This window comes from Ahaetulla prasina, chromosome 5 (assembly GCF_028640845.1).
Source record: "Ahaetulla prasina isolate Xishuangbanna chromosome 5, ASM2864084v1, whole genome shotgun sequence".
NCBI lineage: Eukaryota > Metazoa > Chordata > Lepidosauria > Squamata > Colubridae > Ahaetulla > Ahaetulla prasina.
In genome coordinates this window covers 109,309,159-109,329,895 of record NC_080543.1, presented here as the reverse complement: position 1 = coordinate 109,329,895, position 20,737 = coordinate 109,309,159, and the positions used below count along the sequence as shown (strand labels likewise).

At 38.9% G+C, this 20,737-nt stretch overlaps 1 protein-coding gene across 12 annotated transcripts in view; it reads right to left on the bottom strand.

Moving 5' to 3' along the window:
* LOC131199550 (WASH complex subunit 2A-like) overlaps positions 1 to 20,737 on the bottom strand; it is a 47,699-nt gene that overhangs the window by 19,281 nt on the left and 7,681 nt on the right. For 3 of the 12 annotated variants that reach the window (XM_058185423.1, XM_058185431.1, XM_058185424.1), the window contains exons 5-16: positions 19,174 to 19,267; positions 16,525 to 16,580; positions 16,167 to 16,211; positions 13,379 to 13,474; positions 12,361 to 12,433; positions 10,513 to 10,569; positions 9,568 to 9,674; positions 7,718 to 7,784; positions 6,528 to 6,584; positions 3,575 to 3,733; positions 3,114 to 3,193; positions 1,112 to 1,204 (exon numbers count right to left, since the gene is read on the bottom strand). In XM_058185423.1, coding sequence (XP_058041406.1) covers positions 1,112 to 1,204; positions 3,114 to 3,193; positions 3,575 to 3,733; positions 6,528 to 6,584; positions 7,718 to 7,784; positions 9,568 to 9,674; positions 10,513 to 10,569; positions 12,361 to 12,433; positions 13,379 to 13,474; positions 16,167 to 16,211; positions 16,525 to 16,580; positions 19,174 to 19,267 — 984 coding nt within the window. The remainder of the gene's footprint in view (positions 1 to 1,111; positions 1,205 to 3,113; positions 3,194 to 3,574; positions 3,734 to 6,527; positions 6,585 to 7,717; positions 7,785 to 9,567; positions 9,675 to 10,512; positions 10,570 to 12,360; positions 12,434 to 13,378; positions 13,475 to 16,166; positions 16,212 to 16,524; positions 16,581 to 19,173; positions 19,268 to 20,737) is intronic. The other 9 variants (XM_058185425.1, XM_058185432.1, XM_058185427.1 and 6 more) reach the window with 9 other exon arrangements.

Genomic DNA, 20,737 nt, shown 5'->3' with positions numbered 1-20,737 from the left:
CACACATTCCAGTTTGGCCACTCGGTGCCGAAAAGGTTCACCCTCACTGCCCTATACCATTCCAGACAAGTGGCTGCCCAGTCTCTTTTGATGGAGCACCTACAACTTCTGAAGGCAAACCATTCCATTGGTTAATTGTTTTCACCGTTAGGAAATTTCTCCTTAGTTCTAGGTTGTTTCTCTCCTTCATTAGTTTCCATCCATTGTTTCTTGTCTTGCATTCTGGTGCTTTGGAAAATAGATTGACCCCCTCTTCTTTGTGGCTCAAATATTGGAATACTGTTATCATGTCATGCTCTTTTCTGCACTCTTTCCAGAGTCTTTGCATCTTTTTTTACAATATGGTAACCAAAACTGCATGCAGTATTCTAAGTATGATCTTACCAAGGCTTAATCAAATGGTACTTATACCTCATGGGATCTTGATTCTATCCCTGATAATACAACCTAGGATTGTGTTGGCTTTTTTGGCTGCTGTTGCACACTGCTGGCTCATAGTAAATGATTGTCCACAAAGATTCTAAGATCCCTCTCAGTTACTGCTATTAAGCCAGATTTCACCTAATCTGTATCTGTACATTTGATATTTCTTAAGTGTAATACCTTACTTTTCTCTATATTGAATTTCATTTTTGTAGATAGGGCCCAATGTTCAAGTCTGTGAGATCCATCTGGATCTTCAGCCTATCTTCTGGAGTGTTGGATATTCCTGCCAGTCTAATGTTTGTAAATTTGATGAGTTCCCCTTCTATTCCCTTATCTAAATTGTTTATGAAGATGTTGAAGAGTATTGGGCCTAAAATGGAAAATTGGGGGTAACTCACTGCTTCCTTCCTTCCATGTAGATGTTGTTCCGTTGGGGACTATACATGGAATGAGTCAACTACACTGAGTTGCATGTTGAGTGCAACTTAGATATCCCATTTCTAGAAATATTAGAATCTTAGTAATCTGAGTTCCGTGGCCAGTAATCATAACAATTCATTATACTTGTGGCCTTCAAGGATCATGCTAACATTGCAAAGGAGACATAGTCATTCCCAGCTACAGTATTTCAATAAGGAAGTGGTACATGCAATATTTAATTGTAATTGAATGATTAAGAACTTACTTCAGCATCTTCTTCATCAGAGAATAGGTTTTTCTGACTCGTGAAAGATGTTGGAGTTAAATTTTTAAACCTCTCAGCAGAAGAATGTTGACTCTTAAAAACACACAATATGCATACGTATGAATAAATATAAAAGGTATCAAACGTAAGCAGTCTATTTTTGAAATTACTTTCAATCATTGATTTGTGATTTTTTTTCTGTAAATTTGGTTTCTGATTATCAGGAATTTTCTTCCTTTCAGGCTGCTTTCTGGGCATTTTGTTTTTCCTTTCCTTTCCTCTGAACGTTCAGTTTTGATTGGGCGCACAGAGTATACACTCCCTTCTAGTGAGGACAAGGAAAAACCAAATGCCCTTGTTTCTTATGCTTTAGAATTAAGCAAAAGAGCACAACCTCTCTCTAACCACATGGTAATATGTGAGAAAGAAAACAAAGGTTTTACCATGAGCTAAGTCTTAAACCTAGATTATAACTGTGCACTAGAAGTTCAATTACTGGTATCATATTTTTGCAAATAATTATCTAATCAGATAATTTATTTACAAATGCTAATTCAGCATATTTTGTTATATCATGCATTATTCCTGTTACCAATTGCTTTATGTCATAACTAATCAAGACTTTTCTTTTTTATGTGACCAAAGAGCAGGTATTGCTCCCTGTGTCTCAATCAGACAATCAGATTTTGTCCACCTGCAAGAAAGAGAGGACAAAAAATTAGGAGCTAAAAGCACAGAAAGTATCTTAAGGATTTTGTGCCTTTGTTGGAAATAAAATATGGTTATCCTGTGCTTACTCCCTCACCAGTAGCATGGAGGATTAGACTACTGTTGGAATAATGGAGGACAAAAGAAATGAGTGAAATAGTAGGCAAGAACGAAATACCACCAATTTTGGGCAGGATTATCAGGTTACATTAAACTGTATTTGGCCTGGGACCGGTGCTTATTAATATAGAATCAAAGATAAATACAATGCCATTATGTGTAATTTAATTCCAACATAATACAGAAACGTCTTATATTAGCTTCTGTTTTCATGACATATCTCAATTTTGCATTTTGGAGTTTATTTTCCAACTAAGATAATACTGAGCCATATCCAGGAAAAGTTTGGCCTCCCAACCACCAAAAATGTACCTGTTCTTGATGTAAAAGATGAACAGATATTTCCAAGTATCATGTGCTATTTCTGTGAAGAGTTTCTCTAACCTCTGGGTCTTGAGCTGTTCGGAACTGCGCTGTGGAAGTGGCGGGCGAGCGTGTGCACATCCCCACTTGTATGAATAGCAGGCAAACACATGTGTGCATGCTCCATTTGCGTGAGTGCTTGCCCACCACTCATGCAGGACCATCCCTCTCCCCCCTTGCCGATCCGCAAAGCCAAAAAGGTTGAGGAACTCTTGTTCTAGAGCAAAGGAGCTATCTGTCAGCTGCCACCTTATGCTTGCTTTTCTTTTGCTACTATGCAATGACAGACTGCCATGAACTGTGGGGAGGGGGAATGAGGGGAGAATGCTTTGGGGAAACAAAAGTAAGTGCTCTATTTCCTTGAGACTCTGCCTCAAGGTCATCCAGCTGGAAGGAGGAAGGGGCCACATACCAAACTGTGCTTGGACTGATCTTACTTGAGTCCGATTGGTTACACTGGGATGGGTAATGAGAGAGGGAAAAGGAGAACTTAGGGATTTGGGCACGCAATTTTCAGTTCTGGCTTTGCATTACTGCAATACACTTGATCAAACTATAAACTATATATAAACTATACCTTTTCCAACAAATGGCATCAAGAATCATTTTCATTTAGAGGTTTAACTTGTGGCAGGTCCGACACTATCTGCTTTTTACTAACTGCAAAATATTTGGTGGATTTGGAAGCAGGGGAGGTTAAAATAACTCACATCTAAGTTCACTGGATGTTGAAACTGAAGCAAGTCATTGCAAACTAATTCTCAATGTAGCATTTTTTTAAAAAAAAAATCTGTTTGAAAAGAAAAATTACGTTTTTTGCAATGTTGACAATGTCAGGCTTTTCCTTGAACAGATCCCCATCAACATCAAAGAAATCCACAGAAGATTTGGCTATTTAAAAATAAGACACAAAGAGTTCACTTTAGGATCAGATTTATCAGCAACAGAGGAAGTCAATTAACAAAACAGTAATATTGGTAAAACACTTCATACATATGTATATAAAAATAATTAAGAAGGGATCTCTCACCTAATAAAAATACTTTATTGTGTACTATATTTTACTGAATACTTCCACACATCATTGAAGATATAAATTAAATGTAATATACAATAGTTCTATTAATGTGACAGGACACTACAGAAAAATAACTTATATTTCACTATTAAGGGCACCGTCACAAACTAGGATACATTGCCTAAAGAGATTCTACGCTCTTTTAATTATGATAAAGGAGAAGGAATTAGCATGTTTAAGTTTTAGAAACCTACCTATAACGCAACTACTCTTACTGGATTCAAAGTTGTCATCTTCCTCAAACAGACCAGGAGCTTCATACAGCTTGGAAGATTTATCTGTGATGGATTCTGTCAACTTTTTATTCTCTTTTTCCAGTGGAACTGAAGAAGGACTAAATACATCATTCATACCTATGAACAGGGTTTAAAAATAATCACCTGATACCTAGAGCTGGAGTCTACAAATTGTTTCACTTAAAAAACATTTTCAAACTCATTGGAACAAACACACTTAAGAATTTGCCTTATAAATCGTTAGGCATAAAATTCACTGTTCAAATTCCAAATATACCGTTACTTGACTTCTTTATCAATGGACAGAAGTAGAAGTAATCTTATTCTTTAACAATATTTCTAGGAAGAGGTTTCTAAAGCAAAACAGTTCTGCCAAAAGTAGCAATGACAAAACTTTAAAATGTACATTCAGATCTACAGCACTGTTAAATCAAGATTATTTTAATCTCTCTGTTGGCCAGCAGGAAGTATTTAGAGTGACAGAACATGATTTTAAATCCAAAACACTCCAATTCTTCTCCAAGTATAAATAACAATTCCTGGTAGACTTCTTTCAGTGAGCTTTATGCCCCCTTATTACCTAATATGCAATAACATTTTGCTAGCTTATGAGACACTGTTGAAAGTGGGCCTCCTTTAAACCATTAGGAATCTTAAAAATTCTTAATATTCAAACACATTTCAATCTTAAGATTCAAGTTGGGGATTTAAAGCCTGTTGCTTAGCCTTTATACTGCAACAGCTATGATATAAAAGATGTACACGATGACAGTTTTTCGCTTCATTCAATCCTGCCCTCGGCCCATTTTCTGCCTTTTTGTTATAACAGAATAGCAGAATAACAGATTTGGAAGGGACCCTGGAGATAGACTTTGTCTAGGAACCACAACTGAGACCAGCAACTCAGTCATTAAATGAAGCAGGTGCTAAAAAAACATCACATGGCCACTTTTGTGCTTATGATCTTATTTCAGCTCCCCATTGCTTTTCAGATCTGCGAAGGCGGACATAAAAGTGGGCATTTGTCATAACGTTACTTTTTCATCATTGTCATAACTATGAACAGTTGTTGTCTGAGGCAGTCGCTAAGCAAGTTTGAGAAGCAACAAGAGTGAATGATTACAGGTCGTCCTCAACTTACAACAGTTCATTTAGTCACCGTTCAAAGTTACGACGTCACTGAAAAAAGCGAGTTATGAGCATTTTTCACACTTACGTCCGTTGTACCATCCCCATGGTCACGTGATCAAAATTCAGACACTTGGCAACTGACTCATATTTATGACGGCTGCAGTGTCCCAGGGTCATGTGATCCCCTTTTGCGACCTTCTGACAAGCAAAGTCAATGGGGAAGCCAGATTCACTTAAAAACTAATTTAACAACTGCAGCGGTTCACTTAACAACTGTAGCAGGAATGGTTATAAAATGGAGCAAAATTCACTTAACGTCTCACATAGCAACAAAATGTTTGGGCTCAATTGTGATCGTAAGTCGAGGACTATCTGTAGTTTGTTCAGTATGTTTAGTCAAGGCATTTGATAAGAATTTTGCCTGAAAAAAGGTTGCAGCTCTGCCTTGCTGGTGTGGACAGAACAGATATTTTGGATAATTCAGCCAAGCATCGTCCTTTCAGAAGTTGTGTTGCTGGCATCCTTCTAGTGCTCAGAGTAGAGAAAGTGCAAGAGAATTATCTATTCCTAGCTTAATGTTAACCATTACAGAATACTTGAGAGAAGGAAGTGAAAGTAACAGAAACTTGGTAAAAAAATGACCATATAATGCTGATTTTTATTTTACTTTAAAAGTCACTAAACCTGAGTGAATTCAAATATGTATTTTAGACTCTAAAAATCTAATATTAAAAATGTTGAGTAACAATAAATAAAATTTCATAACAGGAAAAGTAATAGGAAGAAATATATTTTCCTTAAAGAGAAGGTAATAAAAGAGGAAATGTTAACAAATATGAAATGTTAACAATTCCAATGAGGAAAAATAGAGGACAGAAAAAGCCAGTATAGCCTCTTTCAAAAAATAAAGCCAGTTTTTTTGAAAGAGAAACATGAGTTAGAAATGTTGATATGGTTACAAAAAAAGTAAATGCAGGAACAAAGGCACAATTCCTAAATTTCAGATAATAACAATCCCATTTTATTATGTGTTCATCAGACTTCATCTTAAGTATTATGTCCAGGGGAGCAATAAGATCTAAATGGTTGGAGAATGAATTACAGTAACTATATAACATTTCCAGATGAGAAATGTTCAGTTCTCCAAGATTGAAGATCTTCAATCTCCAGAAATGTTGTAAACATGCAAGGGCTGTGGCAGCACAATGGTTAGAATGCAGTATTGTAGGCTAACACTGCCCTCTGCCAGGAGTTCGATCCTGACTAGCTCAAGGTTGACTCAGCCTTTTGTCTTTCCAAGGTTGGTGAAAAGAAGACCCAGACTGTTGGGGTCAATATGCTGATGTTGTAAACCACTCAGAGAGTGTTGTAAAGCACTATGGTGTGGTGTATAAGTCTAAGTGCTATTACTAATAGCCGTTCAGTAGAAGTCTCTGATCAAATTCGTATGTCTAGTTAAGCCATCTTTTGTTTAAACACAGTTTACTGAAAACACAACTGGCTTGGTTCATACAACATGAAAACCAAAAATAAGAAGACTTTACTTTTAGTAAGTTGTGTAAAGCTGAATCTATTGTATATACAGAAAATGGAAATGCCACTTGTTTAGATCAACTAAAGCACCAATGATAGCTTGCTTCTGTAATGAAGGTGATTAAATGATTTGAAGGTTCCATTCTACAGACATACAGTATTTGCGAATTAGGGTAGTTTAAGGTCAATTAAGTAAAGATAAAAAAAAAATTGCAGATCATTTGTCAATTTTTTTTATTATCCATACCTGGGAAGAGAGAAACTGCTCCAGGAGGAACTTTCTTTACTGCTTTTAATGATGGTTCTAAAAAGCACAGAAAATGGATCAAATTGAAACTATGCTAAAAGTCAGCTTCCTTTTATGTAACTATGCCTTTAAGTATATATTTGCCTTACTCCTGACTGTTCAAGGGCACAGGGATGGCATCTTATATTGTTACAGGTGCGGCACTTTGCAATATTACAGTTGTAAGAGGATGACACCTTACAATGTCTCCTGGGACTCATTTTGCCTGAGGACTGTGATGAAGTGGATATGGCGCTATCTAATATGATTCCTATTACCTGTGGGGAGATGGAAAATAAAGGGTGAGGAAACAGTGAAGTATCACTGTGTAGAGCAGGGGTCCACAGCCCCCGGTCCACAGCATGCCAGCAATCGGGCTGCACAAACAAGTGAAGCTCCATCCACAGTATGTAGGCAGCACACAAAACCACACCCCCTCCGGTCCATGGAAAAACCACGGAACCGGTCCTTGGTATCCAAAAGGTTGGGGGTTGTTGGTGTAGAGCCGTGATGGCAAACCTATGGCACATGTGCCAGAAGTGGCACACAGAGCTGTCTTTGTGGGCACATATCCATCGGCAGCTGCCCTTCTGGTTTCTGGCGTGCACATGCGCGCTGGCCAGCTGGTCTTTGCGGGCGCCAGAAAATAGCCTGAAAACGGCCTGAAAAATAGGCATGCACGCGCTGGCCAGCTGGTCTTGTGGTTTCTGGCACTCTGGCACGCGCACATGTACATGCGTTCCGGTTTGGGCACTCTATGCCGAAAAGATTCACCATCACTGGTGTAAAGCATAAGGAAGGTGACCCTGATGGAGTTATGAAAGCCCTGTTGCCAGTGCAACAGATGCCAATCAAGGGGTTGTTGAAGGTAAAGGTTTACATATATCCCATGAAAATAAATGAGAATCAATGAAAGGCTCTTTGGGGGAGTATCCACATTTTATAGTTACACTTGAAAAATAAAGGTGCATTCTACAATATTCTTTACTAAACTTGGGGAGGCTTAAATATATCCTCATCTAGGATCGGATCATGTTTGTATCAATATACTTTCAAAGGAATTTTTTAAAAAAAGACCATCTTTCCCAAAGAAGCTACAAAGTTTTCTTGTGTTAATCTATTAAATCATTAAGTTTTATAAAAATTCTTACTATCATTTATTGGGATTCGTGCTTCTTTCTCCTTTTCCTCTTTTGGCAATTCAGCAAAAAGATCCTTCTGGTTGAAAATAGAATAATATATCTCGTAACTGAATTTATTTTAGATTCAGAAAACAATAATAGACTAGAAATACTGCAAAAAACACTAGAGATTACTTTTCATACAATTTTACATATTTAAAAAAACCAGTTTATGACTGACTATATATATGTATGTATGTGTGTGTATGTGTGTGTGTGTGTGTGTGTGTATATAGTCTGACTATTATATATGTAGCTTCCGTGTATATAGAGCTCATAATGAAATGCAGTTTATAATGTGAAAAAAGCAGTTAACTTCAGATTTCATCAAACTTTGGTGTGAGATCACTCTAGAATCCAAGACACTACAAAATATATGTGTAATGTAGAGAAAAATTGAGTTCCTATGTAATACAAAGCCAAGATTTTTTTTAAAAAGTCATGGTTGTTAAGCAAGTCATAATGTCCTAGTTTGCACACAAAGAATACCACAATGTTGCTTATCATTGCAGTTACTTCCTGACTTATGACTTTCATTTTGCACATGCACCGCTACACCAAACTGACTTGCTTAGATCTTGTGGACCTCATTAGCCCTAAGCCTTGGGACTTCACATATAACAGTCCTGCCCTCTTTAGCTGTTCTGAACCATCAGATTTGGTAAAACTGTCTAAATTATAGGCAAAATATTTTTTCTGCGTATCATCCTCTACCTAATTCACACTCCTTCAGTTATGTTACCTGATTTCTGACCAAGATAATAACCCAGTGAGAAACCTGCTAATTCTTTCCTGCTTAATTTTGTTCAGAACAGGACTGTAATGTTCTGAGGGGTAGAAGACCCAAACTATGGAAACCAAATCTAAAAAAAAAAAAAAAAGAATGCAGTACAATATAGACTGTATTCTTACACAAGCATATAGCATAGAGCAGCAGAGGTTCCATCAAGACTTTTTGCCTAGTTGTAAAGGTAAAGGTTCCCCTCGCACATACGTGCTAGTCGTTGCTGACTCTAGGGGGAGGTGCTCATCTCCGTTTCAAAGCCGAAGAGCCAGCGCTGTCCGAAGACGTCTCCGTGGTCATGTGGCCGGCATGATTCAACTCCAAAGGCGCACGGAATCCTGTTACCTTCCCACCAAGCTAGTCCCTATTTTTTCTACTTGCATTTTTACGTGTTTTCGAAACTGCTAGGTTGGCAGAAGCTGGGACAAATAACGGGAGCTCACCCCATTACACAGCAGCACTAGGGATTCGAACCGCCGAGCTGCCGACCTTTCGATTGACAAGCTCAACATCCTAGCCCCTGAGCCACCACGTCCCTTGCCTAGTTCTAGGGACATACAATTATTTAGTTATGAAGTGGGGGAAAAGGGGCCTTAGAGCAGGGGTCTCCAACCTTGGTCACTTTAAGACTTGTGGACTTCAACTCCCAGAGTTCCTCAGCCAGCTCTGGGAGTTGAAGTCCACAAGTCTTAAAGTGATCAAGGTTGGAGACCCCTGCCTTAGAGGGTATAAGTGCGCTCCTCTCAACCCCTCTTGAAAGAAGCCATGTCCCTTTCCAGGCTTACATGTAAACTATACAATTCCAGGGTGATATGTGCCTGAATTAAGTAGGTATCAAAGACAGCAAATTAGGTTGCAGTGATTGTGTTTGCATCCTACTACGGAAGGTTATCCTAGAATCTTTTGGGGGCATGGATGCATCTGCCTCTTTATGGAGATACATGCACCTAGGTTCAAAGTAGCTTCCTGCCTTGCATCCAAATAGCTGCATGTCCTTAGCTAGTTCCATAAAGGAATATATAAATCATATATTAACCTCATCATCATCGAAGAGTCCTGTTCCACCACTGAAGAGTCCATCTTTAGAACCAAATGGTGAGAAATCTTCATCAGTTAGCTTGGGAGGTTTAAAGATATCGTCATCTAGAATAAGATAAATGTTTTCATCAAAGGAGTTAAAAAAGATAGTTATGAAGTTCTGTTAGTAAGATAGTATGGTTAGGAGCAAACTTTCCCTACTGAAGTTTTCCATCGACCATTCCACACAGGGGTGGGTTCTACTTATCTTTACTACCGGTTTGCAGCAGGATCGCGTGTACGTGCTCACTTTGCTCGTGCTTCCTGATGACATTGGGGTCGGTGGGCAGAGCTTCCCCCCGGTTTTACTACCGGTTCACAATAACTGGTCCGAACCGGGGACAACCCACCACTGATTCCACAGAAGATTAGGGCAAAGGACCCACAGAAGCTTTATTTGTACAATCTGCTGGACAATTTTTTGGGATTCAAAACTCAAATTTCTTTCTATCGGATTAATTGAGAATGTAAGAATGTCAATATTTTTTTTTGCTTTTCAGCTTCTAGTAGTTTCCATAGCACTTCAAAATGCACTGAAAAGGAGTCTTTATCAGAGAAAAGACCTTAAAGCCAACAAAATAGCTAAAATATATGATAACAAAAGGCACACAAGCCTCTCACGCAACTTTTCCATACTACCTGCCCTTTTCTGAATATAAATAATAAAATGAATGCACAATATTTCCAAGGCACAATACTATTCAACAGTAAAGACAGTCAAAACCTTAGAAAATGGCTGACTCAGATTTAGTTTTATCCTGCATTTATTGTTATTTTTAGAACTCAAGGTGGTGAATATACCTAAATCATCCTTCACCCTCCTAAATGAGGTTGCTCTCATGTCTTTCTCTTCTTGTAGGAAATGCAGCTCCTAAAGATAACCCACTCTCACCCCTCAACTTACCATCTGAGTCATCATTAACATCTTCCTTAATAGTGACTGTAGTCTTATTTTTCGTATCTGTTCAGGAAGAAAATATTTATGATCATATTTTCTTCTTCACGACTGCATTACATATGAAATATTTAAAAGTGCAATGAAGAGAACATTTGTCATCTGCCTGGATTTTCATTTTTTCTTATAGGTTTAAGCTGTCTCTTTTTCCCCACTGGCTTTGCCCTTTTAATTATGATTCCTTCCTTCCTAGAGCCGAGGTGGCGCAGTGGTTAGAGTGCAGTACTGCAGGCTACTTCAGCTGACTGCTAGCTGCAGTTTGGAAGATTGAATCTCACTGGGTCAAGGTTGACTCAGCCTTCCATCCTTCCGAGGTGGGCCTCTGGTGGCGCAACAGGCTAATGCAGCCTATTATTAACAGCAACTGCTTGCAATATTGCAGGTTCAAGTCCCACCAGGCCCAAGGTTGACTCAGCCTTCCATCCTTTATAAGGTAGGTAAAATGAGGACCCAGATTGTTGGGGGCAATAAGTTGACTTTGTATATAAATATACAAATGAATGAAGACTATTGCTTGACACAGTGTAAGCCGCCCTGAGTCTTCGGAGAAAGGCGGGATATAAATGAAAAAAAAAAAAAGGTAGGTAAAATGAGGACCCAGATTGTTGGGGGGCAATAAGTTGACTTTGTATATAGTATACAAATGGATGAAGACTATTGCTTGACATAGTGTAAGCCGCCCTGAGTCTTCGGAGAAGGGCGGGATATAAATGCAAAAAAAAAAAAAATGAGGACCCAGATTGTTAGGGGCAATATGCTGACTCTGTAAAACACTTACAGAGGACTGTAAAAGCACTATGAAGTGGTATATGTCTAAGTGCTATTGTTATTCCTTCTTTCTTTCTTTCCTTCCTTCCTTCCTTTCTTCCTATGCCAAAGTGCAATTTTATGGCTTTTCATGGCCAGTCATCACCCTATGATGACTATGGGCTATGATCATAAACACTATCTGATCTAAAAATGGGCCACATGAGCAGCAGACTTATTGATTCTACCCACAAGCATCTTCTTGACCTATACCTTCTTGAATTAGCCAGAATAACTTAGCCACATCATGATTCCAAAATTTGGAATGGATTTATCCCTGGCTAGATTTAATGCCCTCCCAACAGCTGTTACTGAAAAGATATACGGAAAGATCCTTTCTGAACAGAGAGTGGGTCCTTGTGGTAGAGGAGTAACTGAAATGATGGAACGTGTTATTTTGTATTATCATCATTTTTCAGATATTCATCAGAAATCGCCATTCTTTATTAAATATTCTAATCATTCTGACTTGTTTTATCTTAAGTTATTATCAGATCAATCTGATTTTATTTCTTTCACCACAGCTAAGTGGTCAATCGCAAATTTCTGGAGAATAGGTTGGGAGAGGTCTTGCCAGATTATCATTTTCTTTTTAACTCCAGAGTCCAACTAATCTACAATTAAGCAATAGAATAAGCTTTGCTAAATCTCTGCCAGGAAAAAAAATTCTTTTGAGCTTGGATGTATTGGATATATTTTTAACAAAAGAGAAGTACATTCAACTTTGGACAAATAATATTTTTCATAATAGAAACAGTCTATTTGAATAAGTAATTTCTTGATCTAGTATATATTTTAAAGTGTAAGATACATTTAAATAGTTCTCCTTGATTCCAGTGAATACCTTCCTTTGTGCATTAATTAAAAGACATTAAAAGTTAGGTTGTAGTATAACTGCTTGGAAATAAAGATTATTTTAAAAATATCATTAGAAAAGCTTCTTCTATCATACTTTATGCAGCAAAAGAAAAACAATGTGGAATTTCTTACGTAGTTGTTCTTTACTTAGCTCTTCCCTTTTGATTCGTGCTGCAAGCTCATCAGTAAACGATGTAGGTCTTTTCTTTTGAGTTCCAAGTAGGGAAGTAGAAATGGGTAAGAGGGAGAAAAGACACATTTTGTTATTTTTTTTAAAAAAGTGTATTCATAAATTACTTAATGCCAGACATGCTATAGGCTAGGAAATGTTAGAGGGAAAAACACAATTTTCAAACTAATAAGAGCACATGGAAGGAGCTGTGAGAGGGATCTAGGAGTCCACAATTAGATGCACTATTCCAAGTGTGGTCTTACCAAGGTATTATAACATACCTTGTATAGCACTTCATGTGATCTTGAGACTATACCATGGATAATGCAGCCTAGGGTTGCATTGGGGTTTTTGGTGGCTGAAGCACACTGTTATAGTTGTTTTCATTGGTTATGTCTGCTGTGTAGGAGCTTTATTCTGAGATGCATTTCCTGCCTCTCTGGGAGTTGCCTTCAGCTGCTCCTGTGAGGTGTTTCTGGTTCCTGTCATATGATGATGATGGCTTACCACTGTTAACTACATTTTGATTAAACTTCTTGAAACACACTGCTGGCTCATATTTAAGAGGTTGTCTATTAGGACTCCTAAACCCCTCTTGCAGTTACTGCTTTTGAGCCAGGTTCCACCTATTCTATACTGTACATTCGATTTTTCTTGCCTAAGTGTAACACCTTACTTTTTTCACCACTGAATTTCATTTTGTTAGATAGGGCCCAGTATTCAAGTCTGTCGGGATCCTTCTGGATCTTGAACCTATCTTCTGGGGTGTTGGCTACTCCTGCCAGCTTGATGTCATCTACAAATATGATGAGTTTGTCCTCTATTCCCTCATCTAAATTGTTTAGGGTTAAGGTTTACCGATCACATGAATGCTTTGTACTTTTCAGTGCTATAATCCATGCTATAAGCATCTTACTAATAGGCTTCATTAATGCTTTCTCATAAAACTAATGATGTTATTGAGCAACAATTCCTTACCAATGTTGTATTTTCTTCTAAGTCACCGTCTTCCTCTTCCCCCTTTTCATAGTCACCAAAAAGATCTTCATCTTCATCACTCATTAGTACTGTTCTCTGGAAAAATAAATAATGTATGTTTTACTGCACTTGAGAAAGAAATTTCATATAGTGAAATAGATCTAGCCAGCTTTTGACTTAATGTCTTCTCTTGTTTGCGAAAGACTATCCAGAATATATTGCCCTGCCTTCTTCTTTTATTAAATGCTTCTGCTTATTATCCTGAAAGTCTCTTCAAAACACAATTAGGGTTACTGTGTTTCTCCGAAAATAAGACCCTGTCTTATGTTTTTTTGAACCCAGAAATCAGCGCTTGGCCTTATTGCCATGCATTCAAAAGCACAATTGGGTTTATTATCAGGGGATGTCTTTTTTTTTTTTTTTTTTTTTTTCCCCCAAAAAAAGTTTTTATTGGTCAAAAAAAAGTTTATACAAATACATATCAGGTATGGTAAATTTTCATTTTTCTTATACATGATAAGAATTTTACTCAAAATTTTAAACACATACAACAGCCATATGGCAAGCAGGTAATACGGAGTAGCTAAGTTTACCAATCTTACATACGCAATAAAGAAGGGTCAAGAATAATCAGAATATCATACGAAAGAGAATAAGTAAAACCAACACAATACCAAATATCTTTGTCACCTCCTAGTTTTGGATCTCAGAACTCTGGGTTCAGCCTGACCCAACTCCAGGGCAACAGCGGCAGCCGCCTCCGCGCCATGGTCTATAACCTCCCCTTCTTCAATTCCTGGGTCATCTGATTCCAGGAGGGCTTTGTGTTCCTCCACGTAGGCCGTAGCCTCCGCAATTGTACTAATTTTTTTCGTAATGCCCTCCCGGAAAATCATCAATCCCTCTGGCATCAGCCATCTGAAGCCTACTCCCTTCTGGTACAATTTGCTTGACAAAAAGTAATATTTCTTTCTCATTTCACGTACCTGTCTGGGAATCTGCCTCAGAATGGCTATCTCCCTGCCCCTATAAGTCAGTGCCCCACTCCTATGTTTTCTAAGAATTTCATCTCTCGTCTCTCTTTTCACAAATTTGACATGAACCTCTCTAGGAACTGCATGCGTGCGTGCATATTGTGAATTAACTCTATAAACTCGATCCACATCCCAATTCATAAAATCAACACCTCTCCCAAGAAATTCTCCCAACAGTTTAGTCACAACATCTCTCAAGTCTTCTTGGTCCACTTCTTCCAAATTTTGAAACCTAAGGAAATAAGACATTTTATCCATCTGTAATCCAAGCACAGCATTGCTTGTCGCCTCCTCTTTTCTGCACTGCCCGCATCTCACCCTCAGACCTTCCACTTTCTGCTTATTTTCTGCTGAGACTTGTTGAGTATCCTTTAAATCCTTTTGGATAGTCACAATTTCTGCTCTTATTTCATCAGTTTCTTGTCCATATTAGATAACTTTTCCAAAATTCTCTCCATTTCTCCAGCAGTTGGTCTCTGACCTTTGCCATTTAAAAAATTTTTAAAATCCTCAGGCAAGCACAGTATCCTTATAATTTCCTCCGGATCCACCAGGGGCACTCACAGGAGCAACGAGTCCAGAGTACAGTTAGTCAACCAGGAAGCCGAAGGAAGTGATGTCATCAAGATTCTCATAGTGAAGGCGGAAGCTGGGCGCCACCATTGTTCCCCAGAGGAGGGGGCCTCAAACCCTCCCTCCTAAATTTCTCCATCACCTCTTCTCTCCAGAGCTCCACAAAACCGGTAATCTTGTTATTTTAAGTTCTCCTCTCTCCAAAGTGATTCAGATTCTTCCAGTCGCAGGGGAGAAAACCCCCGCACTCCAGGGTACTCCACTCACGTTTGCCGATATCCCCTTCCCTTCTTCATTCCTCAATTCTTCTCCGTTCCCTGTTCACCACCAGGCTGCTGCAATTATAAATCCAAAGCCCCGGTGTCACTGGGCACAGCGGCCTAGGCGACGACCAAAATAATGGCCGCGGCCTGTGGCCTCCGAACCCCGCCGAGCCTAGGACGCGCCAGCATCGGTCCCCCCCGTCCTGTATATCGGCTGGGAGACCCCTGGCGAGCCGTCCGTGCGGCAGGTGTCCTTTTCGGAACACCTGGCCCCTGAGGGCCTCGGCGGCGGCCGGATTCGGACACTGGAGGCAGGAGAAGCCTTCCAGACGTCCGTTGCCACCGGATACCGGAAGTCGTCTCATCAGGGGATGTCTTATTTTGGGAGAAACAGGGTAGATTAGAATCAATTTCTTATTTCATCAATAAGCTCCATAGATTCTATTTGCTGTCTCTAGTCAAAATGCAAATGATAATTTCTAAGACAGGGAAGTTAAGTTGCAAAGAACAGATAAAAACTGATAAAACTATTGGAAGGTTGCATGGAGGCAGAAAAATAACTGCAAAAAGTATTGAGATAGTAAACATTCCATCTTGAAAAATGATGCTAAAAGAAGTGGACATGTATTAAAAACAAGTGTTGAAATGACCTTAACAGACCATAATTTTCAATCTGGGAGCCTAGAAACAGAACTGTCTGGAGACAGATTGAGATGGGGAAAAAGAAACACATCTCATACTTTTCTCCTCTATCCAGTATGGAGTACAGGATCACTTAAGGTAGATTCTTACACTTAAATAAGATGAAAACTTGCTTTTGTCACTGGCATCTTATCAATACATTTTCTCATGCTACTTTTTTTCCCAACCCAATGATTAGTTGAAGAGAACCGAAACTTGACAAAATGCATTTCTGACCTGTTTCTGATCTTCATCACTTATAGTCCCAAATTCTTCCAGTTCCTGAAAAGTAAAAAACAAAACAAAACCACAACACATTTAAGAAAAGTGACACTCAATTTGACAGCATGCTGTCAATGCTCTATTGGACCCGTTCTATGTAACAGCCTTCTAAAATGGCAATTCTTCTGAAACACTATCTGAATTGTTTTCATCTATGACAGGGATAATAAGTACTACTTAATTTAAATTTAATTTAATTTAAAAAAATATTCCCACCACTATAATAAACTGATAAATATCTAAACTTCCCAGAACCTTAGGAGTTTATATTTAGAAGCTGTCTGTAAAATACCTCAAGAGATTGCCTACTCACCTCTTCTTCTTTTCCTTCACTGTCTATCAGGCTTCCGTGATCACCATCCACTGAACCTTTTGTTCCATAGGTGAAGGGAAAAGACAAGATTTGTGCATTGTTTCTTTTACTGGTTATACAGATAGTCCTCAACTTATAATCACAACTGAAACCTACATTTTTGTTGCTCAGCAAGGCAGCTCAGTTTTACCCCATTTTACAACCTCTCTTTTCATAGCTGTTAAGTGAATCACTGCCAGTTGTTAGGCTAATAACATGATTCTTAAATGAATTTGGCTTCTCCATCAACTTTGCTTGTCAGGTTGCCAAAGTTGATCACAAGACCCCAGGACACAGCAACCTTCATAAATACACGCCAGTTGCAAGGTGTCCAACTTTTGATCACATGACTATGGGGATGCTGCAACAGTTGTTAAGTGTGAAAAACAGTCATAATTCACTTTTTTCATAACTTCAAACAGTAATGAAACTCTTTTTTATAACTTTGAACAGTTACTAAATGAATGGTTGCAAGTCAACCACTACCTATATCCCAAGTGCCTTTTTGTATTTCAGGATTTTATTTATTTATTTTTATTTACTTGTATTCCACCATTATTATCACATATGTTTACTTTTATTTCCGGAAATTATAACTCCCAACATTCTATATAGCAATTATGTAAACATCTGGTAGCTGAATATACTTTTCTCCATTTGTCTTAATTTTTTTGAAGGTTTTGTATTATGTCTTTTCAATTATGTTTTTATTTTTAAAAAAATCTTACTCATAAATATGGTAAGTATACCCAAAATTGTCTCCCTAGGCCCTAAACCAAGCAATCTCTGTATTAAATTTCTAAGGTTAGTTCTTTAGATAGGAGAAAGAAATGGATTCAGTGGAAGAAGAATAGTCAGCAACCTTCTGAGATTGCTGGCATGTGTTCTGGATGGCTGTTCCTCCTGAGGACCATGCAAAATGGCGGTCTCCCATGGTTTGAATGTTGGGAGGTGAGGGGATTAATCATCAAACTCAACCACAGTGAAGCCTTTTAAAAGACACAAAATTTGCTAACCTCCCTTCTAATCACTTTTAGAAATGATTTATCTAACCATCTTAAAGCTATCAGAAATCTATGAAATGACAAATTTAAGAAGTCAACTGGTACAGAATGGGACAATTGGCCGCGGCCAGAATGCCATGTCAACTTTACTCCGGCCTCCCCACCACAGCCAACCCACCAATGGCTGTTCATCCTTGGCTGACCCTCTGCCAGTGCTCCTCCACCAGCACTGGTCCCCATTGCTCCTCCCTCGTAACCTCATGCCGGGCAATTTGCTGAGGGACACTTGTTCCTGGCCAATTCGCAATGCAGGACAATTAGCCATCTCCTAACAGCCAATCCCCATGCTGAGGGGATTGGGTGGGGAGGAAGAAAATTTCTTTGCTTTGCTGGAAAACAACTCAGTTATCTCAGCCAGCCAGCCACTGGTACTTTTCTTTCAGATAATATGCATATATTCTCAAGGAAAAGAATAACTCTGAATAACATTGACTCTGAACTCCTCTTGTCAGGACGCACATTTAATAGTCCTGTGCTGTGAATTGGCCGGGAAACAAGCATCTCTTGGCAAATTGTCTGGCACAAGGGGGCAGGGAGAAGCGGCAGGGGACCAGCAGTGGTGACATCTGACCTGGTTTGCCACCAGTTCACTGGCTGTGCATGCGCGCTACATGACAAGCATGTGCTGCGCGCATGCATGCATAGCGCACACCAAATGCATGCTGCGGGCACGCATGCACAATATGTGCCAAAAGGAGGCTTGGGAAGGTAAGTAGACAGCGGGGTAGGGGGAGAATCAGCTGTGGCACGTGAGCTTGGGAAACTTCTTAAAAACATTTTAAAAGCATTTTTTACTACCGGTTCTCTGGAACCGGTAGTTAAAAACGCTTTAAAAAAGTAAAAAAAAAAAAGGTTCCGACAATCATGTGCTACAGCTGTGATCGTCAGAACCTTTTTTTTTTACCTTTTTAAAGCATTTTTTACCACCGGTTCCAGAGTACAAAAAAAACTTTTAAAAGTTTTTAAAAGGTTCCAGAGTAAAAAAAGTGCTTAAAAAAGTTTTAAAAAGGTTTCCAAGCTCACGCGCCACAGCTATGATCGTTGGGATCTTTTTTCTACCTTTTTAAAGCATTTTTTTACTACCGGTTCTCTAGAACCAGTAATTTAAAATGCTTTAAAAAGGTTTTTTTTTTAAAAAAGTTCTGACGATAGCGTGTTGCTCAGCTGATCTTTGGAACTTTTTTTTACTGGTTCGGCGAACTAGTAGCATTTTTTACTACCGGTTTGGGCAAACTGGCCCAAACCGGTAGCATTTTACCCCTGAAGACCAGTGCTGGAGGAGGAGCACTGCCAGAGAGCCACTGTGATGGACTGGCTGCAGCAGGGGGACCCAGCCAATTATCCTAGACCTAACTGATGAATCAATCTTCATTTCCAAACAAAAGAAAAAAATATTTATAAGTGTAATAATTTGAAATAAACAGCAAAAAGTTAACTAGCTTAACTGCTGAGCCACTGCATTGCCCCTAGTGAATAGCAAGTGGTCTATAATAAGCCTTAAAAATTAATTAGCCTGTAAAAGTTTATTACTAATTCTTTCACCTACCTTCACTGGAAGGATCACCAAGCCCAACATCATCTTGTTCCATAAACAATTGGGAGCCAATTAAGTACGGCAAAGGTCGATCGACATAAAGATCCTGAAAAAAAAATATTAAAATACTTTTTAAAGATTAAACTTCAAAATACTTTTGATGGCTAATTACCAATTGCCAAGATTTCAATTAGCTACCTGCCCTATTACCAATAATGAGTAAAAATTATCTGAAGGTAATCTGCAACTCATATCTTAATTCAATTGGATTCTTGTACCTCACTTTGTAACCTTTAACTTTATTTGTCATTCTTTAATGGAAGGAGGATACCGGGCTTATATTTTATATTAAGCAAAACAACAACTACAACCCACATAGCACTAATATTTCACAGAACTTTCTACAATCATCCAGAATTGCAAGACAATAAAATTGGAAGAAAATAGTTTTGAGACATACCCACCCTCTACCTTTATAAATAGTCCACTTAATAGTATTAGAAACTGGACGGAAAGGAGCCTATGGTTGTTCTTTCGGAAAATTGTACAGATTACAAACAAAAAGGGATGCTTTGTCTGCTACATGGAGGGAGCTTAAAACTGGCAAAAAAATAAATAAATCCCAAATTGGGATCATGTAACTGTGGGACACTGAAACTGGTTGTAAATACAAGCCAGTTGCCAAGTGCTGAATTGTGATCACGTGATTTGGAGGCAGGACAATAGTTTTAAGTTTTAATTTAGGTCACAACTGTTTTTTTAGAGGCCATTATTAAGTAAATGGTTGTAAGTTGAGGACTACCTTTAGTTTAGCTCTGACAAGCAAAGGAAACCTGCTTCCCCAAACAACCCTGAGAGCTAGTTTTTATTTATTTATAAAAATGGGAAGGTGTGGTCTAGAAACACAATTACTGGACAACAAACAAATGAAAGCGAACCAAGGAAATACTAGAAAAGTACCACACGGGCATACAGTTTCATTAATGATTGGTGCCTGCCTGAGTAATACATTAACAAGTTGACATGCATTGATTGAATAGGGTAATTTGATTTAAATCTGTGAGATTTAGAGTCCTTCTCTGAGGGAGATCGGTGGTTCAAAAATGTGAACGCATAAATGAAATTAAACTCTGTTGCAGAGTGAAGATGGAGTGTAATCCCATTATTTTTAAAAAATAAGATCCAAGAGCAGGGGTGGGCTGTTGGGGGTTTGCAGGGGTTCGGGAGAACCTCTAGCTAAGATTCTGTGCAGTTTGGAGAACCCCCAAATCTCACTCCTGGCTGGCCCCGCCCACCCCACCCCGCCCTTCCCAGGAGTCCCCAAGCAGTCCATTTTGGATGCAGGTAAGTGCAGGGCACGTGCAGAGGCTCAGGGAGGGCGAAAAATGGGTCTACCAGAAGTTCAGGAAGGCTGGAAATGGGCCCGTTTCTGGCCTCCAAAGGGCCTCCGAAGCCTGGGGAGGTCATTTTCACCCTCCCAGAGGCTTGAGAAAAGCCTCTGGAGCCCGGGGAGGGCAACCCCCCTCAACCGCCAGAGTGCAGGAGATCAACTAGGTCATGCCCACGCCCACCCAGC